The sequence below is a fragment of the Neopsephotus bourkii genome, unplaced genomic scaffold (genome assembly GCF_033783945.1).
Source record: "Neopsephotus bourkii isolate Nb327-2 ecotype Australia unplaced genomic scaffold, CSIRO-AGI_Nbou_v1 NB_1765, whole genome shotgun sequence".
Lineage (NCBI taxonomy): Eukaryota > Metazoa > Chordata > Aves > Psittaciformes > Psittacidae > Neopsephotus > Neopsephotus bourkii.
The window spans coordinates 227,903-252,932 of record NW_026902239.1 but is presented as its reverse complement, the minus strand read 5'-3'; the positions used below and the strand labels follow the sequence as shown (position 1 = coordinate 252,932).

Here is a 25,030-nt window from a genome sequence, read left to right as displayed (position 1 = left end):
GCCCTGGCTTAGGGCTCCCAACACGGGTTAACTATTTGGCATAGAAAGAGCTGCAGAATCAGACATATTCCAAGTTTCTCCACTGCGAAACAAACGACTGATACGCACATTAATTCAGAGCAGCTCGACAGAATTTTTCCTAACACTTGCTATACAGGTACTCCTGAAAAGATCCAGGTTCTCTCTTTGTCTGTAGGTGTATGTAAATCTTATATGCGTGCACAAAGGAGAACAAAGTGCATAAAGCACACACACACAGAGGCCAGCTAATGTGTTAAGAAACGGCAGGACAAATGAGAAAGCATAAAAGCAGCTTCAGGAGTCTAAATAGCTGTACACTGTCAAGGACTTAATAATCAAAATAACTGAATGAGAAGGTACTGTACCATCATCACATGCCTCCTCCACAATCAAATCAATATATATGCATGAGCTATATCCATCTGCTTTGAAAACGTACGTTTCTTCAGAAACAAGAGGCCTCCTTTTCAAGCTTACATTCTGTCTCACAATCAGATAAGGTGATTAAATGAAATGGAAACAAAATTTTCTTAATTTAATAGGCTGGACAAACACAGAAGTCAGGTCAGATTGGGATGCCACAGTTCTGCATATTACAGAAATTACCCATGCTGAGGCAACAATTTCCTCAACAAGTATCTCAGACATTGTAGCCTACTGAAGGTCCTTGTTCTCTGTTAGCAGCAAAACAGTTTCTTACATGTGTAGGGTTAAATCATCATCTGCTTTCCAAAGATACATCACAAGTGAGTATATTCTAATGTGCACATACACATAAACAGAGTATACACAGAGATGATTATTAAAAAAAAAAAAAATAAGTCTCCTGTTCAAATGCTGGACTGAATATTACGGTTTTCTCTTTCAAAAAGCAATTAATTTCTCTACATAATGACACAACATAAATGGAGAATGACACAACATACATGGAGAGTGACACACGGGCATTAAAAAAAAACACAATAAAAAAGTGTTCTGTAAGTTAATGTAGGAATTTATCTTTTATTTGACACAACCTATTTTACACATTAAAAAAATATTAATTTAAAATCTAACAAAGTTCCTTAATCACTTACTGGTTAGATGGAAATATTGTAACATAAGGAACACTGACAACTTGCCTTTATGAGAATTATTTTAAGGAAAATAATAATAATTTAAAAAAAAATCTAATTATGCCCTTGCCAGAATATTATTTCTAAGCTGCATCTTAATTCTTAAGGCACACACACACACACACAAAAAACCCACCTGTGAGAGAGCACATAAACCCATAAATAGAAGGAAGTCTTTCTAAAGGGTCATACTGAGGACATAATGAATTTACTCTCACTCCTCCAATAAAATAACAATTTCTGCTGTAAAGAAACAGTACTCTAAACTAACATGTACTATGTCTATCTGCCGACAATTTTCCTAGCTTTTAAAGCCATTAATTCCAAACTACCTGTGTTTAAAAGCAAGCAGACAATGCAAATCCTTTAAAATTAATTACTAAAGGTCCTAGGATACAAGGCCTCGTTATCTTATGGCTTCCAGTGACCCTTTTACCAGTGCAAATTAAAAAAGGTAAGAATAATACTCATTAAAAAAAAAAAAAAAAAGAAAAATCTTACTCCCCTAGAAGAAACAGAAAAGAAATGGAACAAAAACTAAAAACGTGACACGAGTGGTCTGCCGGAAGTAGACAAACACACACATTCAGCCCATCCAGGGTCTCTAGCTTTTTTCTTTCTTTTTTTTCAGGATTAATACACTAATTACCACATTAAACGGTGTTTTCTCCAGGTTCTGCTTATTACTTTATGGAAAGATCCAGCCTTTGAGGATCCCAAAAGCATACACCTTCATTTGTTCCTGCCAGTCCTCGTTGTTAAAAGCTATTAAAAGATTTAACAGTTCTTAACAAAAAGATCTTGTCGAAGGGAAAAGAAACCCATAAAATCCTAATGCACTATTCCATTTAACACAATTCACTTTTCTGAGAATTCAAGCCTAATGTCACGTTTGTGTAGAAAAAATAACGAGATCAACAACTCCCGACGCTTCTTTAAGTCTTCTAAGCGCAATTCAAACCCAAAAACGCATTTTCCCCCCGAATATCAGGATGTGCTGCAGAGATGAGACAAACGCAACCTCTTGCAGAACGGCTCCTTTTCCCCGTCTTTGTACAATACGCGGCATCTTCTCACCTACAGCAGCCACACGCAAACGAGATGCTGTTTTTAAGAGGCATGCACAGGTTAGGTGTCAAGGTAAGAGGAATGTAATGAAATTAGCATTCGGATTATTTATATAAAAAATAAAGTAAGAAACTAATCCCTTGCATAATATCCATAAGCTGCAACATTACAAAACGCTTTCAGAGGCACGCGCACACCTTGAAATCCCAAATCCTCACCCAAGCCCTGTTATTGCTAGGTACTCCCCTACCGCCTCCAATTAGCTGGGAATTAATAATCTGAAAGAATAAATAAACCAATGCCCAGCAAAAGCACGCCATGGAACCGAACTGCAGGAGGGAGAAAAGAAGGAAGGTAAGGAGGGGAAAGGCGAGGGCCTGCCCTGGGCCCTGAAGGCGCCGGTGGCCGGCAGGGCCGGAGCTGGTGCTAGGGCCAGAGCTGGTGCTGGAGCCGGAGCGGGCGGAGGGGCTGCTCCCCCCGGCCGGGCGGCGCGGCTGCCCGGTGTTATTTGCGGCGGGGGTTCGTGTGACTGCGCCGCTCGGCACTTCTATTTACATCAGCGGCGCGAGGTGCCCAATGGCGAGCGGGGAGCCAATCAGATGGCAGATTAGATGTCAACTCGGAGGCAGCTGTCTAGAGACGGTGCAGCCAGTTTACCTCCACAATTCAAATTCCGAACCTGGCGGAGGAGACCCGGCCGCTCCTCGTTCAGCACCGGCCCTACAGCGGGAAGCGGCCTCCCGGAACGCCGGCTCCCCGCAACGCACCAGAAAAGCGCTGCGCAGCGGCCCGCCGGCCGCAATCATCGCGCCCATCTATCGATCCATCCACTCATCGATCGATCGGCGGAGTTACCGGGCGGGGGGTACACGGGGGTGCGTGTGGCTGTGGCGGCCAGCCCGGTGCCCGCGCCCCTTTTACCGACGCCAAGGACTTTTCCTTCTCTTTATTTTTCCTCGCTGCCCCCCCTCTCCCGTCCACCCTTCCCCCCCTCCTCCCGTTTGGATTTCCGCGTGTGTTCGGGGAGACAAACGTAGTTCTGCGCACCCACGCGCGCTAACGCTGGCGGGGCACGTCCCCCGTAAGGTCACCGGCCCCAGGCATCCCGCACCGCGCCGCGTGGACGGAGGCGCGGGCACACGCGCGCACACACGCGCGCGCGCGCTCTTCCCATCGGGAAGGGAAAAAAAAAAAAGAAAAAAAAAAAGAAGATCCCGGCCGCGCTGCGCGGATCTCACTGCGGTAACTCCGCCAGGGACAAACTACTTTGCTAAGGGCGCGCAATGGGTTCTGCTCGCACAAAAATAACACATTAAAAACAGAGACGGGGGAGGGGGGGAAGGAGGAAGAAAAAAAATAAAATACAGCAAAAGGCTCCGTGAACGATAATGGACGGTATCCCCCGGGCCCCGCGGCCCCTTGACCAAACCCGGCCCCGTCCCGAGCCGCTTGTCCCCGGGCCCCGCGTCCCACCGCTGCTGCCTGCGGAGCGGAGGGGCAAAAATACGAAGCGGGTCCGAGCGCAGCCTGGTTTCGGTAGCCAGAGCCGCGCTCCGCTACCCCTGGCCCCAACGGGGCCGCGCATTGTGCGCCGCTCTCCCTTGCTGCGGAGGCACCGAGAAGCAGAACTGGCCCGGAGGAAAAAGAAAAAAAGAAAAATAAAATAAAATAAAGATTTTTTTTTTTTAAGGAGAGGCGGTTAGGGGGGGAGGGGGAGAGGAAGAAAAAGTGAATTATAAAGAAACTGCGACCCCGACACGAGTGGCGCGGAGCCACCAGCGATGGGGAGCCGGGGTTACCTGGGTCCTGCTGATGGCCTGACCGGTGCTCCCGGGGCTCATCGCCGGGTGACTCCTTTGTTGCGCCGCTGCCCAGGCCGGGTTCGCCGCTCCGTACTGGGCGCCCATGTCCTTGCCCATGCCCATGCCCGCCGCTGCCTGCTGGCTTCCCGGGGCGGCCGCCGCTGCCTGGGGCTGGGGCTGCGGCGGCGGAGGAGCGCTGGGGCTACTGTAGTCGGTGTAGCTGCTGCCGTAGCTCCGCATCATGGGGCTGGGGGATGTGAGCAGCTGGTTCAAGGTAGGGGTGGCCCCGGACGGGTGCTGGTTCTGTCCGGAGAACCGCGCGAAGCCGCCGGCCGCCGCCGCCGCGCCGGCAGCAGCCTTGCCGAGGCCGGCTCCGCCGCCGGGGCCCATCATCATGCCGCCGCCCGGCTGCCGCGGGGAGCTCAGCACCCCGTAGCCCGCCGCGGAGCTCCCGTAGCCGCCGCCGCCTGCTCCGGCGCCCGCTGCCGCCACAGCTCCCGCGCCGCCGCCCGCGCCGCCGCCGGGGCCGCGGCCGTAGCCCGAGTAGTGGTTGTACTGGCTGTTGGGGTAACCTTCGTGGGAGTTTTGCAGGGGGTCCATGCTGTTGGGGGCCGCCGTGGGGTGCATTATCCCCATCCCGGGGCTTTGTTGTCCGCCATGTTGATCAAAGCAAGGCCCGGCGCGGCTCGCCGTAGCGCTGCTGGCAGGGGCAGGGGCAGCGTTGCCATAATAGCTATTGAACTCCGAGACACCCACCGCGGAGGGGCCGCCGCCGCCGCCTCCCCCGCTCCCGCCGCCGCCGAGGCCGCCGCCGCCGCTCCCAGCGCTCGGGGGCGGCTGCTGGGGCTGCTGCTGTCCGCCCAGGGGTCCCAAGCCGGGGTGATCGTAGCGGCCGCCGATGGGCTCGCCCATCTTGCCGGGCATCTCCTCCTCGTCGGCGCCTTTATTCAGTATTTGCTGCTGCTGCTGGGGGGGCTCGGCCTGAGCGCCCAAAACACTGTCTTTTCCTCCATGTTGCTGCTGCTCCATGTCTGCACTGGGCTGAGCAGCGCCGCCACCGCCACCGCCGTTGTTGTTGCTGCCGCTGCCGCCGCCGCCGCCGAGGCTGCTGTTGTTATTCTGCACGGGATGGTGCTGAGGCGGCGGCTGCTGCGGCGGCGGCGGCGGCGGGAATTGATTTAGCTGCTGCTGTAGTGCATGGTGGTGGTGGTGCGGGTGGTGGGCATGGTGGTGGTGGGCATGGTGATGCGGGTGGTGGGCATGGTGGTGGTGGTGGGGCGGCGCGGCGGGGTGATCGCCTCCGACGCTCTTCAGCTTGTGGTTGGGGAGCAGCCCCGTCTCCATAGCCGAGCCCGGGTTGGAGGAGGAGGAGGAGGAGGAGGAAGGAGACGAAGAAGATGAAGATAACGCCGAGGAGCTTCCACCTTCCTTCAGAGCCGGCTCTGAGGAGGAGCAGCCGCCACCGCCGCTGGCGTTGTTGTTGTTGTTACCGGCGGCAGCGGCGGGAGCCGCGTTATTGGCCATGTTCAGCGGCTCACTGTGGTGGTGGAGGAGATGGTGATCTAAATTATTCACGCTGCCGCCGGCCGGACTCCCTTCAACGACCCCCAGCGCGGGGCCCGGCCCAGGAGCGGCAGTAGCGACGACCCCGGCCACCCCCGAGCCCTGATCCGGGCCCAGGCCGCCCGACAGGCTTGGGGCTTTGCCCTTGTTGTTCGCACCAGCCGGAGCCGCTGCGACCTGCGCGGCCATGATCATCGCAACATTGCGAGTCCGGAGAAATTAGTGCTGATAATGCTAACTACTAAAAACTAACCAAAAACCAACCAAACAACAACAAAGAAAATATCGACCCTCACCCCCAGAAGGGGGGGGGGTGTGCGAGCAGAAGTGGGGGAGGGCGCGGAGAGGGGCAGAAAAAGAAGCGGCCGGGGCAGGGACTTGACTGAGCCAAGAGTATCCCCTGCGGACCGCTCCGCACGCACCGAGTTACAGAGATTTCCCTCCCCGAGTCCGTGGTTGAGATTAGAAATGGTAAGAACTCCTTACGGTCCGCGCCTGTTCCCGCTGTGTGATTTCATGTTGAAAGTTTTTTGTTCAGGTTTAAATGAAACTTTTTTTCCCCCTTCCCCCCCTTTCCCCCCTCCTTTCCTCCCTAACCCGGATATGGGTGAACACACGTCTGGCGGAGCCGCGCTGGCCCAGCATGGCATGAGCGAGCGAGCGAGCGAGCCAGCGCCGACAGACATCGCCCCCTCCACCCCGAGCGCGCCCGCGCACTCGCAAAACGCGGACTGGACTCTGCATGGCGCCGGCTCCCGCTCCGGGTCGCCGTCAGGAGCGCGGCGGGCTGCGGGCGGGCGAAGCGCGGCCCCGCAGCTGCCTCTGTCGGGGTCCCACTCGTGTGCGTGTCCAGCGGGCCCCGCGGAGGGGGCAGCCGGAGGCCCAGCTCGCGCGGGAATTGCTTGGAGGAGAAGGATCCCGGCGGGCCTCGGCATGTGGGGGCGAGCAGGAGCCAGGGGTGCCGGCGGCGGCGCTGCCTCGCGGGGCCGCTGCGGCGAGACAGAGACGACAAGACGCCCGCAAACGCGGTGCCCCGCGTCCAGGTGTGCTGGAGGAGGCGGAACCGCCAAACTTTTGGGCACCGCAAGTTACCCCCCAGCCCCATATGTCATGGGCAGAAGGCGCCTCGTTGTGCTCCGAGCGCAGGGAAACGTTTACTATCTCACGGGAAAATAATTTGGTGTTTTCTCTCCAGTTTGGTGTCGTCCCCCGCCCCCCTCGCCCCCCAGAAGATTTATAACCGTCTGCAAACGAAATATAAAATTTAACCTAAAATTCTGCAGCGGTAGCATCTTTGCAGTTGTCCATATTGTCCAGCTGTCTCCAAATTCTAACGGTCATTTTCGCTGATGATGCTTTTATATATCGGGCCGTTTTCAATATGTTCTGTGTACTTATTTGCAGATCAACAGAGACTGATCAAGGAGAGTGAGGCATTTTTGGTCCCATAATTGTTTCCTCAAACAATATAATTTCCAGTACACACAAGACACTCATGAAAACATAGTAACACAAAACCCAAAATACGTAATCCGTGTAACTCTTGCTCCAAATGGAAAGCTGCTGCTGCTGACCTACATTTTTTAGCCATCTTTCAGAATGGTTTGAAGGGGTTTTTAGAACTATCTTAATACAAATGATACCCTAGTAGAAGAAAAGGTAATAGTTGCACACTACCTTCAACTAATGAAAACATTTGGGAGATTAAATACTTGGCTATGAATATAGCAAACTGGAATATTAGCGAATGTTTTCAATATAGTAATGGTCTAAACCACACCATTTTAAATGAATATTCTTATGTGCTCTGTTAAGGCAAGCACATTTTCAAATTTCAAAATGGAAATTTAAATCTGAGATTCAGTAATAATGGTAGAAAAAGAACGCAGCCTACCAAGACAGATGCTGTCATGAGTAGGTAGGCTTTTTTGAATCCACTGTGAAGGCATTTAAGAGCACAAACTTCATGCTATAATGTTGCATTACGTGCAAAGATTATTGATAAATGTATGAACAGTGTGATTTCAGTGTCTATTAATTTTAGTTCTGTCTGAGAAGTCAGAAGTAGTCTGATTTCCATGATGGAGTTAGTTTTGAAAAGTCTCGGTTCTTGTCAAGTACATCTTGCTAATTCTTCTGTTACAATTGTATTTCTCTTTTTCTCTCTCTCTTTTTTTTTTTTTTTTTGGTACCATTTGCAAGTTCAAAAATGTTATATGGCTAGTAGAAAAACACAGAGCGGGGGAAAAAATGGTGAGTAATTCTACTGGGGGGAATCAGGTGCATACCCAAGGGTCATTACAGCCTGTAACAACAACAAATTGCAATTCTATGCAAACTGCTAGAAAGGGGTATATCATCATTGTAGGAAAGAGAATAACAGAACTGTAAGATGAATTCATGCCAAATCATTCATCAGCTTTTGCCAAGAGAATACTACATCTTTGTTAGTGAGCCTTTTTGACATTTTCTCCTGGATTTTCTTCCTTTCTATATTCAAATACACGCTAATTATACACATTAAGCCACGTAAGTTGATTTTTTGAAGTCTTTCATATGCAAATATAAATATAGATGTCTCCTGGAGTGTATTTATTTACATGTGTACTCTAAAATAAAATATAAAATCAATTACACATTTATACTACAAGACATTTATATTCAAGCAAAAAATATATATCTAAAATCTGGTAAGATGTGCTGATAGTGCCCTGGCTGCAGATGGAATACTTCCTGACATGCTCCGCAACTCCTTCTGATCAGGAAAATAGCCTGCAAAGTTTAACAAAGATTTACTTTGAAATGTTTTCCCTGGGAAAGAGGAAAAGAATGAAGCTTTAAAATGAAGAGTTTATACTACTAACTCCTTCCCATTTGTTTCAGCAACTCAGCTACAAGATTGGAACTAAGAGGCTATAAAATAGAGGCCCTCAGCACAATGAAATCAGTCTGCTATAAAAGGCGACACATGCCAGTTTTTCCTCCCCAATGGCAGATGCCACACCCTAAAGCAGACAGAAGGCACTGCAGTCTGTGCAAGGGAAGCACAACACAAAGCAACAACCATGGTTCAATTTTTTTAGATTGCAAATAATGTTGAGATTCCTTTTGCCATCTTTGCTCAGATGATGAGTGGTAGTGTTTGTTAAATTCAAATGCTCCTTTCCAAAAGCTCTCATTGTATGCATGAATTATGAATTTATTATAATATAATGTAAAAAAGCTCTAATTGCCATGCATATTATCTGCTTCAAAATGATTGCATTGATATTTGATATCGCAAGTGCATGGTTTCAACTTCAGTTCCATTTTCGTTGTTTCTTTGATTTAATTATTTTCTATAAACCAATGTTGTCCAAGCATGGCTTCTTTCTTTTGCCTTTTTCCTAGCAAATTATAAACTCTGGGACTCTGGGATCCCTTTCCAGGATAAGCAACATCATTTTCTAAACTTACTGTTGGCAATTTGTTTACTCCATTGGCTACAACATCAGAACAGACCCTGCAGGCCGCCCGTGGGTAGCTCAATCCCATGGTAGCGATGTGGCATTCCCAGCAATATGGCAGCTATCCTTCCATTTGGTTGGAGCAGTGCTCTTAAATCATACACAGAATAATGCTAAAGAGAGATACAGAAAGCAAACCAGTATGGCAAGAGCCCCAAGATGTTATTTTAGAGGTACTGGGAGAAATCTTTAATTTTTTTTGTGAGATAAAAATCCAGTCAGAGATTCAAGAGCCTGTTGCATCTGACTTGGGTAGCCACAAGAGTCTGAAAAATCCCTATGTACAAAAAAACACCCAACCCTTTTTGTTGTCACGCTTTACGTTTAAATTCAACTGTGCAGTTTGATGAAACAGTTGTCGAATTCACTGTAACTCTCAATCTCCTTCTTTTACACTGGCATTAGGTTTAATGAGGAAAAAAGGGAGAAGTATGTGAGCTTTTATTAAATTATCGCTTCTTTTACTAGTTAAACATCCAATCGAAATCAGTCTGAAGTCAGTGCAAATCTTTTAATTGATTTCAATAAGTCATAAATCAGATCACAGAAAAGTAAGCAGCCAGCTCAGAGCATTAGCTTTATGCTTTAGCTTGGTGTTTGGAGCTATAGTAACGGGATTTTGCTTTTAAGAGAACCCTTATGTGGTCAACATATAAATATAACATAGTAGTGTTTTCTTTATTACGTAATATTGACACTTCAGACACAAATGTAATATGCAAACTATTACAGTAGATATCCAGCTGATAAGCCAGGCTCTGTTAGCTGTAAAGCTTGGAGGTGAGCATAATAATTTTATTTTAGCTGGTCATAACTTCGAAAAAACACGTTTTACACCAACAGATCATGGCATAAAACATGTAGAGAGTGACACATTCTACCTTTTAATTAAAACCCATTCTTCAGCAGCCACTAATCCCTGGCAATTTAATGCATTCTTCTGGCAACGTGTAAACAAAAGGATTTCAAAACATCACATCTCTATCTCAAGAATGTCTTACACGATTTTATTATGGAAATGCAACATCAGCAATTTTTTTCCCTTGCTGGATGTAGACCACTTGAATAGAATGTTAAAATAACTCAATTTTAGAAATGTGAATCATCCAATGAAGTCAATAAGATCACTCACTTCCTTAAAGTTAAGCCCTGATTAAGTGCTTCTGTGGACTGAGGTCTCTAGGAAAAACAGCTCTTGAGTCTGTATTTGGTGAGATAGGAGCCCGACTGATTTTCTAAATCAAAACAAAATCTTCCATTTGGCAGTAATAGTAGGGGTTGTTGATTCCTGGGCTTACCCACCAGTGAAATCCAAGCTTTTAAACTGAATGATGCTAATATTTCTGGATCCTATGCCATTGTTTGAGAATATCATTGCATTTTGGGGCAATTTAGGAAAAGGCCAGCCTTCCTTTGCATTATTAATTTATGGTTCTGTCCATTTATAAACTACAAAACTTGAAAAGATTTGGTATAAGAATAGAGTTCTCTGACAATGTTTCTTTCCCATTCTTCTGCCTTTAACCAATCTCTTCTTTGCTGATGTGCAAGATACACGTGGGAAACCAAAAGAAATATTTGCTATTAGCTACATGTTGGTTGGAGGTCCTTTCTATCCTCAGAGTTGAAGAAACAGTCAAACTGACAATACACAGCTTTCACACTCATAAAATAAATTAGATCAGTACCCTAGCTGTAAAAACGCTGGGTCTTCCAAGAAAAAACAAACAAACAAAAGCCCTAGTTTTCTTCCCTAAACTTTTCCCACTGGATAGTTACACAATTTATGTATCACAATGCAAACATTACTTACAGCCCACAGTATTTATCAATTGCTGCTTCTGGAAACAGCAATTGATAAAGGTTCTGATTGATAAATTAGTTGTAAATTAAAATAAATTGATTACTGTGGCCTCCATGCCTTCACCAAGAAAAATAATTTGTCCATAGGACATTTTTATGTATAGCCAGAAATGCATGGATTTTAATAGGAGATGGCACAATTTCTTTCTTTTGCAAACTGAATTTCTTTTCCATGACTGTAGTGTATATGCAATTCTGAATATGTGCAAGGATGAAAAAAACATTATTTTGCCTAATGCACTCTATTTCTGACCCATTTCTGTAGTATTTGACCATTCACAATCTGTAATACAACAGTTCTGAGTCTTTTAGCCAGAGCCCCACCTTTCTCCTTTGCTGTAATAGTTTGTAATTCCCTCCTTTCCCCACCTTATCTTCATTCCCCACCCTTTTACACGTATATGCACGTTCGTTCTCTTGGCAACCTCAAATTCATGCAGCCCAACTTGCAGCTGCCTTAGCCTCCTGAAGCATAGTCATACTGTATCACTCATATATATCATTCACGTTGTTTCTTTCTCTCCAAACAAATCCTACCCTCCAATTTACAGCAAAGTTCACCCCAGTGCCAATTTCTTTCAGTCACTTTGTGTAGGGGACACAAAGTGCATGCTCTCAGGGAAGAGAGAGAACTGCAAAGGCTGGAAGAGGGTAAGGGAGGAAAGAGGTGGGAGAGGCCAGATGAAATTTTCCTGAGCCTTCTGCATCCCTACCTGGTACATGCTATGCCTTCCCAAAAAGGCAGCTTCCTAGTTTGAGAGCTGTTGCTTTGATACATTTACCCTTTAAGCACTCCTGTAAACTGAGAGGTCCAGTTAGTCCCACTTTGCCATCAAGGAAATGAGGCATAAAGGAGGAATGCCATGACTGCATGAACATTTCTTCCAGCTGCAACACCAACTCCAGTAGCTCCAGCAGCTCCAGGTGACTGCCATAAGCACCTGGCATGGACCTTGAGGGTGCTGATGCAACAGTCTATGCAGCTGCATGGTAACCCAAGGGAGAAAAAAGAAAACTTATTTTTATCCAGATCCTTGCACTGACTCACCCAACGGCCCAACCAGTAATACTGGCATAACAGGAAGGGGAAAGAGAAGGGGCAGAGTGCATGAAGCCGTTACCCGCTTCTTACTGTTTGACCAAAACAGTCTGGAAGCAGGGGGGAGATGAATAGGACCTGCTTAGCCAGCACTACTGCCAAAAGAAATGTATGTCCTAAGATTATAAACAGGCGCTCTCTTCCAAAGCCCAAATGAGCCAGTGAAAAAAGTTACCATCCTCATTTTTTGTCAGCATCACCCCTACCACATATTAATGCTTCTCACATCTGCTGGTGTGTGTTCCCCAACCCTTTTCAGATTAAATGAACCAGGTTACCAGACACTACTATTTAAACTATCTGCATTAGCTCAGACCCATTTGCCCAAATAAGATTAGGATAAAGTGAGCCAACAGATCTAAGGAGACAGCGGACTCCAGCAGAGGGACAATAAATATCTGGTAGGTGGCAGTAACCTCTTCTGATAAGCCCAACTTCTTACATACTGAGGGAGTCCATCCGTTTAGGTCCTAAACATTGGTCATGGTGATGTAGAGACAGTTATATGTCAGTGAAGAGAGTTTATCCACTTTTTGGGTGTCTGGCTTAATGTAGTAAAAGCACCAGGGTGTGGGGTTTAGCATCTTTTATTTATTTTACTATGACAGCATCATGGGGATGTACGGTTGTGAAGCATATGCTGAACTGTATGTATATCTCCAGAGTCTCAGGCTTCTTTACAGCTGCTGGTCTCATACAGTGGCTCACTGGATCTTCTAAATTGCAAAAGTGAGCTGGCAGTTCTTGCCTCAGTGTGTGAGGTGGCAATGCTCCTTGCACACGAGGCAGCTGAAATGTCTGCGATGTCTAGATTCACAGGGAGAAGTTAACTTGGATGAAGATGCTCCACACACCAGCTGGAGAGGGGCAGCCACAGCTTTGTTCCCAGAGAGCCAGTGCAGAAGGCCGCGCTCTGGAGTGGTGCAGTAGCTGTCAGTTAACCACATGGTCCCCATGGAGTCATTGAGCTTGCTCCTGTCCTCCGCAAACAGGTTGTCACCACCGACTGCAATTTGGGTACTTCACTTTCACATCCTCTCTGCCACAACACTTCTGATTGTCAAAGCCACAATCAAATCTTCCTTATGAAGGCAAAGTATTTATCAAGGAAAACATCCCCTGTGACTTGCTCCCTGCTTCAGCTAATCTAAGAGCTAAACTAACCTAAGAGAAGAGAGTTTAAACATCCTGGATGTGAACTACTTCAAAATACACAGCTCTAAAAAAATCTCTGGGTGTTACTAGCTGAGGACCTGATCCTGGAAATGCTTTGTAACATGTAGTCCTTGTTCCTCTTAAGCCATGAAACTTAGTGACAGACCTGAGCAGCTACCACGTGGTCGGTTTAAAACATCTGTTTCTTCTTAAATTTAAAAAGAAATTTTATTAAAATTAGAACAACCATTTTATTAATCCAAAATATAATCTAGTTATTTAACAAAGACTTAACAATGTGAGTCATCTGCATTAACAAATCCAGATGCTATAGTCAGAGGCAGCAAAGACTCAGAGACTGACAATAGGCTCGCTTTGTATGCTAATTAATCTATTGCTATTTGTTTTTCATTCCAAACAGACCACCCCTAATATTTTACCTCTCTTGGTGGATTTTAGGAAAATTGTAAGTGGACAGAAAAATGCCAGGTTCTCTCTCTTTTTAAAAAAGTAACATACAAATACTATTAAATTTTTCTAATCTTGATTTTGTGTTTTCAGTGGACTTCATACAAAAATTAACTGTGTGCATATCTTTTTGTCATGTTACAGCTGTTTTCTTCTCATCTAAAGGACTGGACAAACGTGATTTTCATTTAACCACATTTAAATTTAAATTGCTACACCATTTTGTGTTGGGTGTAAACTTCCTGTGCATATGTCCAAGAAGAAAGGAGCCTAATTTGGGAACCACTATCCATGGTGATTCTCACCAGCTAGAAACCAGGGACTGCACTCATTCTGGGAAAGGCCACATAAAGTAAAAGCATTAAAATTGTCTTGCATTTTTTGCTCTTCTTGAAGGGCTGGTCCCACTGAATGTAAATTTTCAAAGTACCAGTGACAGAAGAATTAAAGTTCAGCAGGAGCAGACTAAGGCCAGTACTAAACATTTTGCAGATTTAGTTTTAATGCATATCATTTTTACACAGAGACCTACCTTATTTGCGCAGCTCAATGAAGCTATGTATTTGAAGAGACCTGCTGATTAATTAGGTTGGTTCAGTATGGATGAATTAGGTGATCTCTATTTTATGTCTGTTTTGAAGTTCACTATTGTGAACTTCACCCCATTCAGTGTTTCATCGTGTTTAAAACACTTCTTACTAACTTAGGCAGGAAAGGGATCATTAAAAGCACTATGCAAGCCTCTTGAGTATGCTGAGTTCTGTTACAGATGTATAAATCCAGCTCATTACTCAGCTAAGGGGAACTGACTTTCTAGGTATGTTTTGGAAAGAGAGGGATCATGAGCTGGCAGGTGGGAAAAGTACAGTTTTTATGGACCAGACCTGAACCCATGTTCTCTGTTCCTGGGGTGATGTCTGTACCAACTTTAAAAGTAATCTGACTCTTTAAGTATATTGTGTATTTTGCTCTCCTATTTTCTTGAAAGATTGCAGAAAAAAACTTATCTCAATTATTTGGAATATTTATCTTAACTCTTCAATAAAACAAATTCATGTTTCACCTAGAAACTCTTTTTACCATTTTTACCACCAATAAAGGTGGAACATGCTAGACTCCCCTTTTAGCTTCTTTACTTCCAATTCAGGAGTTCCCTTATTCAGTCTGATGTTAAATCTACTTGTATTAGAGAATCCTTTTTCTGTGAGCAAATCTTATTCCTTAGCAATGAATCTCAGAACATTGTGGGATGATTGCATAAAGCCATTGCTTTTTCTTTATTGCCCACTAAAGAAACATTTATGATTAAATGGGAAAGGGAACTATCTCATTCTTTTGAACTGAAGATATTGGACTCAATAATGTCCTTCATACGTGTATGCTCTATTTCAGCTAACCTGTTAGAATTGCAATATAAAATTGTAAATCAATGGCATCAAGCACCTGTGAAGATGAGTAAGATTGCAAGCCATTTCTCAGATAGATTTGGAGAAACAGCTCCCAGACAAAAACTCTTTTACATGTTCTGCAGGGTCTGTCCTAAATTACCCCAATAAAGTCACTTGTTATACATCATATTGAGAATATTGCTAGCTGTCTGATGTCAAGTACTCAGGAATACTATACACAGGGACACTTGGACTTTGAGGTATGTGACAGACAACTGGATGTTAATAAAAATTGAGTTACAAGCTATTTAGCTGGTTATTTGCAGAGCTAAAAATGCAGACTCTTCTTTAATAACGGAAGTGGATCCTTAGGAATTTGTTCAAATCTGTCCTGTTTAGCTATAACTGTAGAAAATGCATGCTTCTCTATGAAGGTATTCCTCTATTGATTACTTCAGTGAAGACAGGAATAGTTAAACCCAGATACTCATAAACACTTTATGGGGTAGAAAAAAATGAAAGTAAGGAGGAATTTTGTTTGTTTTCCTTGTCTTTCTGTAATCACAAGAGATACAATGGTATCTCTTTTAAGCTTGTCATCTTCTGCTTGGTTGATTCTCTTGTAAAGGCATTAATAATATGAATTTAGTATGATGTGTATCTTTGTACCTACAAATATACATCAGTCAAAAGTCTTACTCTCTGTATTTTGGAATAAATTTACTAAGATTTATATATGTGAAATACCCACAAACCTAACAAATGCAGAGTTGTTATTGCCCAGGCATGCTTTTTACCTTTGCAGAGCATGGAGATCAGTGCAGTATAAACACTTGGTCGTCAGAAAATGTAAAATAAAAATATACACTACCCAGCTGACAGTATTTCAACCCTGCTCACAGAGATGACAGTACCCACTGAGCATGATTCTGTCACAAGGGTGTTTGCCTGCTCCCTGCAGAGGACACCAGAAGGTTGTTAGGTTGTCTTAGTGCAATGGCTTATGCTGCTCTGGAAGGGTGATGGCAGCTTTGCTGCTGGAAGTGTTACCTAGAATAATGCAGCTAGAAGGAGTAGAAGAATGATCAAGGAAAAGGATCAGAGAGAAGAGGAGCTTCAAGGAGAGAAACCCACACAGAATCATAGGGGTCAAAATATCTTGTTATGGCTCTGTATTTAGTACTGTGAGGCAGATGTTACAAGCCACTAAGGAAAATGGTGATTTCTTCACTTGGTATCTTTGACTTGGTTTCTAGAAGATGCCTGCTCATCTATGAATCATGAGGGTTAATTACATAAAATTGCTTGACCTGTGTTATACCTCAGGTTGTATTACCTAAAGGTATCTTCTGACCTTAAATTTTAGGAATCTGCACTAAGTTGCTGTAAGGAAAGAACGGCAGAATAGGATGTTGTTTCACTGATTTGAATTACAACATGTATTTGCATCTTCATTTGCATTTACTGTCTTAAGAGTAACTGTAGCGAATACAGTTGTGGGATGGAGTTGTCACTGTGAGCTGAAAAGCAGTGAACGTGTGTTCTGAGAGACCAAGATCACGTTTACAGGACTGACATCTACTAGCATAGCTGTAAAGAGATGCCAGCCCTGACAGGCATAGCTGTGTCAACAGAAGCCTCTGGTAGAGACACAGTTGTACCAGTAAAACTGTATTTTCACCAATAATATTTTATGTCATTGGTGGGAGATGGTTTTATTCTGCTAGAAGAAAATACTTGTTTGCTAGTACAGATGTATCCACACTAAACTGATTTGGATTTTAGTATTCGCAGTGAAGCACTCTCCTCAGTGATTCCTAAACCAATCAATTTTGTTGGTGCTGCCAGAGGAAGGGCATGCAACTGGCCTTGGCAACTGTCAGCTTTGTGTTACCATACATGACAGCATTTAATAAGGGGAGAGAGCAGAAACAGTTTCAGAAGTTCAGGCTAAATCTGTTGGCCAAATAGTTTTGTCAGGGAGGAGTGTGAAAAGATGAGACTGAATGAAGTCAGAATAAACAATAAGTAACAAAAAAAGTTCTTTTTCTGAAATAGTTTCTGTCATTTGAAGCAAAGGTTTAACAATACTGGCAAAAATGGCACTGGAATGAATTGCACTGACCCCATGGTTTCAGTAATTACAGCTATACTGGAAAAAGTCTTTGTGGTGTAAACTAGCTCTCAAAAAAGACCCTAGGGGAAAGGATGAAGGGTGATAACAGTTAGCACTCCATCCAGGAGCAGGGAATGAGGAGGGAACATCACTACTTTGGTCTGTAAGCATAGGCCAGGTGCACCATCTGTGATCAGACTGTGTGACCCACTCTCAAGCTTTGCCTGTGCAAAGTATGGGTGTTATTCTTGATTCAGCAGTGCTCCCAGCCTCCATTTCCAGGGAGTTCCTAGGACATGGGCATGCTTTAGTATCAGCCTGGCAGATGCAGATTCAGTAGTGAGCTGGTACTCAAAAGCACAAAAAGTGCTTTTCACAGTTTATGTCTAGGTGCTGCCTATGCTGGAAAGGCATGACCACTGTTCAATCTTTACTCCACTTCTATAAAGTTTTGCAATATTCCATGTATTTCCCCCCTTCTCCCAATAAACTTCTTGAAGCCTTCAAGTACTCTGACACAGCTTTTCTCATTCACTGCTTCTACAGCTTTAGCAGCGATTCTCCTGGTCAAAATGGCGAGTGGCTGCATGCTAAAGCTTTCACTGCATCTGCACCACTCCCACCTCAGACCTTCCCCTCACTAAGGAACATGCAAGCTGAATTTCAGGGCATTCAGAAACATTTTGGAGGTGATTGTAGTTTTCAAGCAAGGGAGTGCATGTGGGGAGCTACAGATGTGGGGTTTTGGAAGCAAAGTGCTCTGGCTGCTTCTTGTCTCTCTCCCTTTTGCAGTGTTGTACCATTCATGCCTCACGGTGCTGTTCGCCCTCCACAGGGCTTTTGTTCTCCTTATTTCCATCATCGCAGCTCTGAGTTTTCCGTCACACATCCCACTGTCACCCCCGGTGCCTGACCCCCATGGCTGTAGCTGCCAGTCTCACCTGTACGGCTGGCATCCCACACAGGACTGTGTGGTGCTTCGTTTCACTCCTCTGGGAACACATGGAGGACTGGCAGTGGGGCAGAAGGTGCGAGAGCTGAGGGGTGCAGGCACACCTCTGGGCAGGTGTGCCCTGAGGCACACCATTACCTCACCTCACAGCTTGACTTCGCGAGCGAAGATTTGGGAAACCATTACCAGAAGAATGGCAAAAAGATTACAACCTCTGCTCCAAGTTTGTGCCTTGCTCCTCAGAAAGGACGGCACTGGTACACGGGAAGCCTGGAGAAGACTTAAGCGGTCAGTTTCTTTCCATGAAGTGTTCAGAACTGCACGACCACCTCAAGGAGATGAACACACGTGGGAGCAGGAGCCTGGGGAATAGCGAACCTCTGCCCTCACTTCAGCCACTGCACGTTCTGGCTTGCCCTGTGTGGAGGGGTTGGGCTCACGCAGGCAGGGGATAAAGGCAGGGCTGCCAGCTAGGAGCACCACAGATCTAGCTCACTTCGGCATGGACTGCAAGCACAACACAGCCCCTCGCTGAGGCAGCAGGGATGGGTGTGGGGTTTGGGACATTCACAAGCCTCTATTAGAGACGAAAATGCTGCCCGGGTAGTGCTGTGTTTGCTTTTGCTGGCATAGGAGACTAAAAAGAAAAGAAGAAAAAGCCACAATGGCTGAAATAGTGAAATTCAAGTATCACTTCTACTCATGTGTTGCAAATTTGCTGCACGAAAAATGCCATTTTAACACAAAGATTTGGGGAGTGTGAACAATGTAGATCCCAGACTGTCATAATACGCTTAATATGTGAATAAGTATTTGTATGAGATCCTAAGTTTAGTGGGTAAATAAGCATGTATCTTTAATTCAATCCAACGCAGTAGAACTGCTCCTAATCTGGTGCTATTTATAATGAGCTCAGATCACTTTATAAAACCAATAAATTAACCGAAACAACTGCCGTGCCAGCTACAGGAGCTGACCGGGCACGCGACCGCTCCGCGGCGCCGCTCAGCTCAGCGCCATCTTGTGGCCGCCCCCCTTGACGGGCGCTGTGGCGCCCCGTGCCCGGCGGAGGCACCGGCCGCAGTGCCTGCCGGGAGCGGCAGCCATGTCGCGCACCGCAGGCTGCGGGAAGAGGGAGGAGGGGCTTCCACATCGGACCTACCCCCTTGCCCCTGTGCGTCTCAGTGGTTTAACACATACCTGTCCCACTGTCGTTAGGCTAAATAAAAGCTGAAGCACTTAACGGGTGATAGATGTTTGTCTTCTTTTCATAGTTTGCATGTGTTGTGCCAGATCATGTGCGGCTGCCCGGCAGCCTGTGCCACTGGAGCAGCAGGGAGGTATGGTGCCTAATGCCCCCTGGTGATCTGGTAACACTGGCTTCCAGGGTCGGGTCTTTTTTCTTCTGGGCAATGTTTTCCCTCGTACCTATACATACACCTCTTTGTTCTACTCAGATGTGTTTTTCTGAAAGATAGGCCATTTAAGTTCCACATCGTGGGCCTTGGCAAATCTATTGTCTGCAAAGAAGTGCTTGTAGGAGTAGGAATTACTATAAATCACGCAGTTACTCTGAAAGGACTATAAATGGAGAAAACAGCAAAAGACAATTTTTTATTTGGGGCACAAAGAGCACAGAAGTTACATTTTCAAAGGGTTACAAATACCAGTGGAAAGTCATTAGAGGTTTTATCACACACCTTCAATGCTCAATTTGTGGATATACAGCAAGACCCTTTTATTAATCTGTAGTAAGAGTTCTAAGAATATTGTGTGGCTCTGCAAAAATGCAACTTTTTTCCCCCAAGGTGTGGGAGGACTGTGGTATATCTTTGTTCCATTCCCCATTCGGTGGCCCTTGCTTGTTTCCTGATGCATGTCTCTGGGAGAAAACTTAAGAAGTAAGTCATGATACTGCTGCACCACAGGCAGTGTTGCCCCATGTTGCCAGTGTTGTATGAAGGTAGTTGTAAAGTTATGATCACAGTCTTGACAGGTGATGCCTTTGTAGCAACTGGATGTTCTGCACTCTTTTGATAAATTGAATATTGTTGTTATTTTTTTAAAGTAAGTTTCCGTATGTGTGGTGACAAGGTTAGAAATGCTGCTGAAGTATATCCCTCAATGGCTGGAGTGCCAGAAAACCCAGACAGACATTGTTTTTCAGTCCCATAGTTAGGATAATACTGGTCTGAGGAAAGGGTCTGACTTCTGATTTTGTAATTCCTTGGATTTGCCATACCACCTGACACCAGATTTTATCCTAGTGTAGTAGCTCTGTGTGTGGACAGGAGTGTCATACATGTGAGAGCATACTGTTGCTCACAGTGTCTTGTGGTTTCTGGACACCTGATGATAGTATCTTCCCTCCCAGGACGTGGCAGCCTCTCCAGTGTCCAGAATTCTGAAGCCAGGAGCCACTGCTTAACAAGGACACTTCTCTCAAATCACCAGGGCTCACACTTCTGTGTCTGCTTTGTGCCATTGGTAAACTTCCCATGTACTGTTCCTTCCCTTCTGTAAGCTGCTGACCCCTGAAATAACAGATTTGCTGAGGTGTTTTTTCTCTTCTGTATTGGGCCTCTAAGGTACAGTCTAATTGGGAAGACAAAGTGGGCTTACAGGCTTTGTGTGGTCGCCTGTATGTATGTCTACATGTATGGATGAACCACTTCTTAGTATCTTACCCTCCAATAGAAAAGAAATGTTTTGTTTAATGTCTTAGAAAGAAGAAATCCATGCCTCTATAGAATAACTCTATACTTCTCTGACAAGAGAACAGAGCTTTCTCTCTTGGGTTGTATAAAATGTACTCAAAATGGGGGCCAGAGAGAAAATCAATGATAGGAGATGCCGTAGACTGATTTACAGATAGATCAGGGATATAAATATTACAACCAGTATGGATGTTTATGCATCGTATATACTCTCTGTAGTGCCTTCATCTTATCCATAAGCCTAAATCGTATCAGTGATTCCTGAGCATTCAAAAATAGGAAATGTTACATAACTGATAAAGAACAGAAATATTCTGAGGAATATAACTGCCTTTTTGGGCGTGTGTCAAACCCATGATTGCAGAGAATGGAAAAACAAGTTCATGGAGTTCGAGCTTTTCCTCCTATGTAAAAACAAGAGCAGGCTGAAAGATGGTGTAAGTTTTATAATTCATATGGTTCAGGTGCCTTTTTCTAGGAGCTGGAAGAAAGAACATCTTATTCATACCACTACCACTTACCTGTATTTAAAAATATACAACACAAAGGTTCTGTATATTCCTGATACGTCTTGCACAATGAATACAACTTTGATGTTTTGTGCTGTGTCCAAAACAAAAACAGTTTCTGTACCTTCTGCTCTAACAAAAGATTTTGTCTGAACTGAGTGTACTTAAAAAGGAGAGGGGCAAAAGCACAACTGAAACCAAGCCATATTGTTCCCTGTACTCCAATTCAGCTGAAGAATATAAATTCTGAGCTGAAATCAAGACAATCAAAAAGGGATCCTTCAGTAAGACTGGATTTTTCACAGATACAGTATGTGAGGAGGAATATTTTCCCCAGCATTTTCTTTGCATAGTGTCATTTTATGCGGCTATCATGTAGATAACAGCAGGGAATTCCACTTAAGTAGATCCTTAATGGATTTAACTAATGCTTTCTTTGTGATGCTTTCAGACAGTTCTCCTGTAATGTGGATCCTCTAAATATTTAAATCCACCACTGAAGCATTTAATAGGAAGAAAGTCTCCTACCACTAGAATAAAGAAAAGGCTTTCAGCTGGAAACAATACCAAAACAAAATCTGATTTGTACAACTGCATCAAGAATCTAAGCCCACTTACTCTCTGAGGCAGCTGATACAACAAGGACCTGGGGTGCCAGGTAAACAGCAAGCAGTCATCTCTGTATTCTGTCCTGTCCTGTTTCTTTATATCCTCTGTATTTTTGAAGGTTGTTGGTAGTGATTAATGGTTTGAATGAGCAATAAAACTGGTAAATTAACACTGCTACTCACTTTTGGTTCAAGATAACTGCCTAACCTGGGGGCTCGTGGAATCTTGAAAATAACAGATGGGTTAACCTGGGATACTTCTCCTTGTTTTGAGTCTTTCTTCTGACACTGTCTCAAAGTAATTGTTGTTACTGTTGTATCCATTATCCTTTTATTTATCCTTTTTTACAAGTGGAGCTTAGTGTTTCTCCAGTTCCATAAAATATTTGAGCTGGAAGGAAAAACCTTTTAGAAATCTACTTATTGTATTGTCAAAACTCATTTTTTTTCTCTTCTGTCTCTTGCTTCAGAGGAACAGTCACTTCAAAAACTAACACTGCTTTTTAAGCTGTCTACTTAGCCCTGGATTTTATCATGTTTCCCTTGCACAAAGAACAAAATCTACTGTTTTCACTCTATATTGTTTCTGAAGATGAGGAATAATAGAAAAATAAAGGTTCCCTGTATCTTGCATTCAATGAAACAAAAGCATAAGAGCTGCAATTGCCCCACAGCTGCTTTTGAGGTACATAAGATATATCCCTACCTTTTGAATATATAGGACTCCTCAGAAAGAATAAATATCACTCTCAATTAAATACATCTGCTTATTCTTCTCTGCACAGTTTGGACAGGGAAGTTTATTTCTGCAGATGACATTAATATATTTATAGAAATTTTCTGCAATTACTTCACAATCCATATTGTCTAAAACCATCTGTAACTTGTTCCATATCTAGCCCCTAAACATAGACACTTCTTAAATTTTACTCGCTGATATTTCTGTGAAACAATAAATTTCTGCATTTCAGACATTTGGTTATTACTACATATACAAGCATGTAAAAACCATTCTGAATTCCTTTGTGCACAACTGTGGTATAAATAATACACAATACAAGCAACAGATTTGCTCACTTGCTATGGAAACTGGCCATCCAGGAAGGGCTCGCTGGGCCGACTTATCCAAAATGGCACCTGCAGTTGGCTGTAATGGGAACGTTTTCTAATAAAATAAGCGTGCACTAGATTTTCCTTCTTGTTGCATCTCAGTGCCATTAGGGGTAATGCAGAACTATCAGCATGTTCCTCTCACACTTGTACCTTATGTTGCATGGATACACTCAAAGGCTCAAATTAAGGCTTTCTATCCTGCCCGCTGCCAGGAATGGAGTGCCTGTTTTTAAACCAAGTGCCTGGTTCTTTGTTACTCTGTATCTCCTCCAGTTATGTAAACCAAAGAGAGCCAATGGAAAATAGCTGTTGGATATTAACATCTATGTAAATCAGTGCAGATGCTGAATGGATAGCAGCTTATATCCCCTTGCAGAGCAGGATGTGACTACCCCAAGTTAAAAATGGGCTGAAATTTATTTCAGGTGAAGGAAAGCAGTAATGAGGGAGTACATAGGAGCTGCTGTTACTTAGAATCACTCAAAGGTTTTCATCCAGGTGCATATGTTATTTGCATAGTGAGTAAATGCAGAGAATACAAGTATTAAATTCCTGATAAAGGCCACATCAGCAACTAACTCCAGTTTGTGCCTTTGAAAACCTCCCATTCTTACCTTTTTTTTTTTTTTTTATGTATTTGCTTTTGAAGTTCTTGCCTATTTTATCCGTGAGAGCAAGGAAAGGATATAGTACTAGTTTGAGTTGGTACAGGAACAAATGCCTCCAAAAATAATGTGGTTTTTTTTGCTTTTTTTGGTTTTTTGTTTTTTTTTTTTTACAGAGGCCCATCTGTGAATTGCTGCTTTGTGCTGACCCACAATTTATGCAGCTTTTGCCCAGATCTATCCGATGAAGCTCTTTAAATGGCTTGAAAACAGTTTGGAAGTGTTACAGGCATTCAGTCAAATTAGTCACTTAATCAAATCATCCTTTCAACTGGTGCTTTCAGCAAATGGTTAAAACAGCGTTCAGGGAAGGACCAGGTGTATGATCTAATGCCTGAAAGCAGCTCATGCTCAATGACATAATCCTAAGAATAAATACATCGTAAGTGTATGGTCAAACACAAGAGAATATCTGTCATCAAGTAGCTGGAAGTGCCACATGGTTTTTGTATCACTGTGCTTCGGCTGGAGCCACTGAGACTTGTGCAGCACCTTCAGCTCCTTCTGAGAAAAATACCATCTACTGCTTCAGCACTCCCTGGATCCAGGGCAGATACTTTAAAGAAATCCTTAACTAGTAGAAGTAAAGCCTTGCTGGATAGCTTTTCTTCAAAATAGAAGAAACTCAAAATGCACAGAATTTTAAATACACAGCTTCGAGTGGCCGTATATTCAACAGCTTGAGAGACAGTGCCTCTCATCATGTTGCAGCACCATAGCTAGACAGACAGAGGAGGACACCAGGAGTCCTGTGTACAGGGATCAAAGTCTGTGTCCATCAGTGATGTACATGATACCAGGTTAATCTCTTGGCTTAGTGCCCCATTTCTGCTAGTGTATCAGGACAATATACAATATGGACATTTGGAAGAAAGAAACTATACTATTACTGTTACAGTTGCAGTTGTGCTTTCAGAACTCACAATCAACATATCACTCATTTAAAGATTATTCCAGATTTCTTCAAAAATATCCCTTGGACTAGCCCTCATCCTTCGTCTCTACTTCCATCTTCACTGTGAATGCATACAGCTCTGTCATTAGTGTTTTTACAGGTAACTTTTGACTGGACTCATTGTCCTTGTCTTTGTGTTTGATCTTGCTAATCAGAGCTTGTGCTAGGGTCCCTTTCTTGTTGATATTTTTCTTTTCCTGGAGAATGGTGTGTCTCCGTTTAAAGTTTAAAAGCTTGCACTTGAGTGTTAAAGCACTTCTGGAAACTGGGCCTAAAATAAATGGTTATACTCTATGAAAAGCTGCATCAACCTTTTGACCCTGCTCTTGCCTATTTCAGAGGCATGT

General features: G+C 44.1%; 1 protein-coding gene and 1 long non-coding RNA gene across 11 annotated transcripts in view; one reads left to right on the top strand and one right to left on the bottom strand.

The window, feature by feature from the left end:
• Positions 1 to 5,874, bottom strand: part of ARID1B (AT-rich interaction domain 1B) — a 331,009-nt gene extending 325,135 nt beyond the window's left edge. For all 10 annotated transcript variants that reach the window (XM_061378216.1, XM_061378224.1, XM_061378217.1 and 7 more), the window contains exon 1: positions 4,004 to 5,874. In XM_061378216.1, the coding sequence (XP_061234200.1) occupies positions 4,004 to 5,764 (1,761 nt within the window). In that variant the 5' untranslated portion in view covers positions 5,765 to 5,874. The remainder of the gene's footprint in view (positions 1 to 4,003) is intronic.
• A 52-nt stretch (positions 5,875 to 5,926) lies between these two features.
• Positions 5,927 to 8,928, top strand: LOC133225645 (uncharacterized). The gene is made up of 3 exons (XR_009729221.1): positions 5,927 to 6,040; positions 7,772 to 7,822; positions 8,453 to 8,928. It is a non-coding gene; the product is annotated as an uncharacterized LOC133225645 (long non-coding RNA).
• Positions 8,929 to 25,030: the final 16,102 nt, after the last annotated feature.